The sequence below is a fragment of the Sinocyclocheilus rhinocerous genome, unplaced genomic scaffold (genome assembly GCF_001515625.1).
Source record: "Sinocyclocheilus rhinocerous isolate Xijiao unplaced genomic scaffold, SAMN03320098_v1.1 scaffold2736, whole genome shotgun sequence".
NCBI lineage: Eukaryota > Metazoa > Chordata > Actinopteri > Cypriniformes > Cyprinidae > Sinocyclocheilus > Sinocyclocheilus rhinocerous.
This window is the reverse complement of record NW_015653614.1, coordinates 79101-84162: the sequence shown is the minus strand read 5'-3', so window position 1 is coordinate 84162 and position 5062 is coordinate 79101. Positions and strand designations below refer to the sequence as shown.

The window sequence follows — 5062 nt, the reverse complement described above, 5'->3', positions numbered from 1 at the left end:
TAGGAAAAGTGGAGAGACTTTGCCAACATTCAACAACGTACAGAATGAATTAATCAAAGACCGCATTAACAGCGGTTGCTGTGCGTTTTGCCATTGCGGGATTCATCCAATCAGACTTCACTCTGTTCGGACCTGAGCCAATCACTGTTCAGACCACCCGAGGCAACAGCCAATCATCTTCCAGAAAACCGCCTGCTTTACTTTGACCGGTAACCAGTCAGTGAGGGGGTTTTCGCGCTGTCAGTCAAGACAGATCAATAACTTCACACCGCGTCCGATAGTGATCAATAATTGGAAATCTGCCGAAGTTGGCCATTAACTGATTCTGAGGTGAGTCTTTCTTCAGACTGATGATCGAGTTTAAAATAAATTTACCCCACAGGTTCCGACTCTGAGGTAACTTAACAGACGGTCTTTCTCGTGTGGGTTTAGCATCCGTTTTAACTCATGTAAAATAATACGATTTGATCATTTTTTCTGGAGTGTAGGTTTTTTGATCCTAACCCTATATTTGTGCGGTTTTCCTCAGTTATGTTTCGATTACATTGGTTTAATGCTAGAGCAGCTCTAACTGCTAAAGTAATATTAAACACAGGTAACGTAACGTTAAACTGACGGTTGAGAACTTGACCAACACAAAACCGAAGTACTTAAATGAGGCTAATTATGAAACTTCCGACGCGTCAATTCTGTCAATGTTCAGCCGATTTCTCGATTTATTTTCTCCATAAGCGGCTCAAAAATGCGGTTAGGACATGAAAAGCGCGAACGGACCGCAAAACCCCGCTCAAATCTCTGACTCTCCCGCGTGACGAACCGACAGCTCTCGAATAAAGAATAGTGCATTTTCCTTTTTCTTCATTTATCTTTAGTTGCTTAACCTTACACATGCTCCATACGTCGCGTTCAACTCCCGAATCCTACTCTACATTTAGTCTGGCAAGAATTTTAATTAGAATTAATTTGATTGTGGGTTTTCTCAACAGAACACATGTTAAAAAGCGAGGCGCAGGGCAGAGGAGTTACAAAACTGCAACAGGAGTTTTTAAATGTTGAACTTCTTTTAAACTTCTGTTTTCTTTTGAACGATTTGCGTCGTTGTTCAGAATCAGTCGATCTCTGCCGAGTTACGCAATCACGCATTAAGTGACGCACGCACGTAATTAGAGAGCAACAGCTGGAGATGACCGAGCTTCGGCTGTAAACTCATATCGCCTCCAGTCATCTTTAGTAAGTGCTGTGAGAGTTTTCTAATCGATTGTTTACAAAGCATTTGTGTTTAATGACAAAAATAACAGTCGATTATTGCCCTTGATATTGGAATCGATGTTTTTGATCGCTATAACGCAGATTAAGAGGGTCATTTAAAAAAAGTTGATTTTCAAACTTAGGTTTAAGTGAGAGTGCAGTTATATTTTGTCGTCTTTCATGAATTAAAGAAGTGTTGTAGCAACCGTGACAGTAAACACTAGTGACCACGTTTGGTTAATATAAAAATACTGATCATGCAAAATACTCCCCTCTGATCAGACTATGAACAGTAACTTATAACATTTAATTTTGTGTCAATAAAAATGTGACACAACATCCAAGATTTCACAAAAAATACAAGTTTTAAACATTTATAATGCCAATAACACAATAACACACGTGTACCAGATGAAGGGGGCTAATTGAAAAAATATATAAATATACAATAAATGACTCGGAACATGTCATTATTTAATAAACTGTTGTTGTGTTATAAAATGATGCCTTTTATTCAAGGAAAAATCTTTTGATGACTGAAAAGTCAAGGGACAGGTTTGTCAACCATACACACTCACATACAAACACACACACACAAATTGTGAATGGCTTATATACAGAAAGTGAGCAAAGAGTGCTGCGCTGCATTTATAAATGTTGAATCTGCCGGTGACTTCAGTGCAGATTTGTATCTGTCTGTCTGCTGATGGATTGACGTGAACGACACTGAACCGCTGATCAATAACTCTATTGTGTTTGTGTTGATCTGTAGAGCAGCATGGATGAGTCCGAGGCGTACAGGTAAACCCAGTGACCGCACATACGAACGCTTTCACACTAATGTCATCGTCCTCCTGATGACCTGTGTGTGTCTGTGACGCAGTTCAGAGGACGAGGACATCTCTCTGACCGGAAGTGACTTTGAGTTCCAGCTGACAACCTCTAAGAGAAAACTCAACTCAACTCAGGGAGCAGCAGTGAGTACAAACACTCACACACACGTGCACACACACACACGCACTCACACACTCACACACGCACTCACTCACACATACACGCACACACACAGACGCACTTACTCACACTCACACTCACACACACACACACACACACACACACACTCACTCACTCACTCACTCTCTCACTCACATACACATACTCACACACACTCACACTCACTCACACACACACTCATATAATATAATAAATCATATAATAAATAAAAAGAAAATGTGTTTTTAGTCGTTTCTTGAAGATGGTTAAGGACTCGGCTGCTGGAATAGAGTTGGGCAGCTCATTCCACCAGGAGGGAACAGTTAACTTAAAAGTCTGTTAAAGTTATTTTGTGCCTCTTTGGGATGAACAATAAAGCGACGTTCACTTGCAGAACGCAAGCTGCTAGAGGCACATAAGTCTGAAGTAATGAATTTAGGTAAAGGGGAGCAGAGCCAGTGGTGGTTTTGTAGGCAAACATTAATGCCTTGAATTTTATGCGAGCAGCTACTGGTAGCCAGTAGGGCTGTGACGGTTGCCGTGACAACCGCGTCACCGCAGTGGTTGTCTACTGTCACCGGCGGTAGTGCACGTGACGTCACGCACTCTATAACAAGCATAATACGACGTTTTGTATAGATGTGTAATAACAGTAATAGTTGCAAATTGTTTTATTTCGATTATAAGTCTATGGCAATTCACAAATTACCTCAAACGCCACAGAGTTTCCTTTAGATTGGCAGGTTTGAGCGCAGGAAAATACAGTTTATTCTGCATTCAGCAAATTAATTTTGTGTTGGGCGATGGACCTTGTTGGGAAACCAAATAATACATCGCCGATCTGGAGCCATCTCCATTCATGTCACCCATCTGCGTTTGTACAAGTGTTTTCAAGTTCCTGTGATCGCAAATGCCCGGCTGGTCAGGTTTGGTGAGGCTTTCTCCAAACTGGCCAATGGCTTATGGTTGAAGTGCCTAACTGGATGGTGAAATTGTGATGAAACGTTAAGTGCACAGGTTGTTAGGATTGCGCTGCCTATAGTGTGTGATGCTTGGTTTGCGAGTGGTAGTAATAGTAGGGATATGGAAAAACATAGTAAGAGTCGGTCATAAAAACTGAAACAGAAGTGAAGGAAGGTGTAAAAAAGAGGTTGAGTCAAAAGCGATACTTATGCCTCTTGTCTGTGTTCCTGCACTGTGGAGTCGCATGGTAGAGTCGATGGTGTTTACACTCTTGGGTCTTCAAACGAGGAGGTCTTCAAACGAGGGCTGCTGCGGTGTACTAACCTTTTTTATACCCGTTTGACAAAATGGAAATTTAATTTAATTCAGCTGAACACTTTACTGTTTATCACAACAAAGGGCCAAGCAAGCGCACAACACTGACAAGGTATGCGATACAGTACGAGACCAAACGCAACTTCAGCATGTCTCCACACAGACACACACACACACTCACAGACATGCACACACTCACACTCATTCACACACACGCACTCACAGACACACTCACAGACACACACACACACGCACGCACTCACAGACACACACATTCACACACACGCACACACTCACAGACATGCACACACTCACACTCATTCACACACACGCACTCACAGACACACTCACAGACACACACACACACGCACGCACTCACAGACACACACATTCACACACACGCACACACTCACAGACATGCACACACTCACACTCATTCACACACACACACACACGCACACACACGGTATGAATGTGTGTTTTAACCGTTTCTCTCTTCCTCTGGAGTCTCCTAAGAGGGTTCGTCATCCGTCAGTCAGCGGCTCCAGCCAATCACAGACACCGGAGGAGTCTCAGGGCCTCGGGCCGCGCAGCGCTCAGACGGACGGCCGTGCCACTGCCTGTCATCTGTATGAAGCTGTGCGGTCCGGCCGCAGCGCACTGCTGGTGAGAGACCACCTATGGTGATGATCGGGGGGGGGGGTTTCATATGGTCAGTCCTCTGATTGGCTATCTCTCTTAGACGGTGATAGATGATTGGCTGGAGGAGTACAGAAGAGACAGAGAGGCGGGAATTCTGGAGCTCATCAACTTTGTGGTTCAGTGCAGCGGTTGTAAAGGTGACGTCAGACACAAACATAACCGATATCACGTGTGTTTCTGAAACAAATGAATTGTGTTGTGTTTCAGGTGTCGTCACCAGAGAGATGTTCAGCCGCCTGCAGAACGCTGATATAATTAGTCAGCTGACTACAGAGTTTAACGAGGTGAGGGGAATCAACACATCACATTTCTGTTTTTGACTCCAGCCGTATAGTTTTCCCTGTAAAGGTGCGGTCACATTTACTATTGCTCTAGAAAATTTAGGGCCAGATTTACTAAACAGGGCAAATAAAACAGGGCAATCGCTTAAGAGTGCAGATGGAAGTGGAAAGTTCTGCAAGTTCTGCATTTCCATGACCAATGCAAGATCATCAAGCAGAGCTGATGATAATCAGGTGTGTGTAATCGACTAACAAAACAGGACCCAAAATGGGTTTAGACATGCTTTTTTAGATGTAAAATAATGGCGCTAATACCACTTGCAAACCTTATACTACCACTATTGCAAACCTTAGTAAATCACTTTGCATGATTGATTTAAATGCTTTCCTCACATAAATGTTGTGTCTGAAAGGCAAACTCCTACAAACACACATGCAGTAAGGTTAGCCTCAAAAATAACTGTCCTACTTTTCATCGCTAATGTTTCACTGCTGTTAGTAAATCTGGCTCTGGCTCTGGCTCTGGAATCGATGAGGGATTTCACATGATGGACGTCGGG

The 5062-nt window shown here is 43.0% G+C and overlaps 1 protein-coding gene across 1 annotated transcript; it reads left to right on the top strand.

Moving 5' to 3' along the window:
- The first annotated feature begins 1158 nt into the window (after positions 1-1158).
- LOC107716512 (cohesin subunit SA-1-like) lies at positions 1159-4541 on the top strand. Its single transcript, XM_016522987.1, has 6 exons — positions 1159-1230; positions 2021-2049; positions 2132-2225; positions 4027-4185; positions 4262-4358; positions 4429-4541. The coding sequence occupies exons 2-6, from the start codon at positions 2027-2029 to the stop codon at positions 4539-4541; spliced, it is 486 nt and encodes a 161-aa protein (XP_016378473.1). The 5' UTR covers positions 1159-1230; positions 2021-2026.
- Positions 4542-5062: the final 521 nt, after the last annotated feature.

Excerpts from the sequence above, each read along its gene's own strand:
- LOC107716512 (XM_016522987.1), top strand. The coding sequence starts at position 2,027 with ATGGATGAGTCCGAGGCGTACAG. Across the intron at positions 4,186-4,261 it reads CCGGCCGCAGCGCACTGCTG|ACGGTGATAGATGATTGGCT; the intron begins GTGAGAGACCAC and ends TATCTCTCTTAG. Across the intron at positions 4,359-4,428 it reads TCAGTGCAGCGGTTGTAAAG|GTGTCGTCACCAGAGAGATG; the intron begins GTGACGTCAGAC and ends GTTGTGTTTCAG.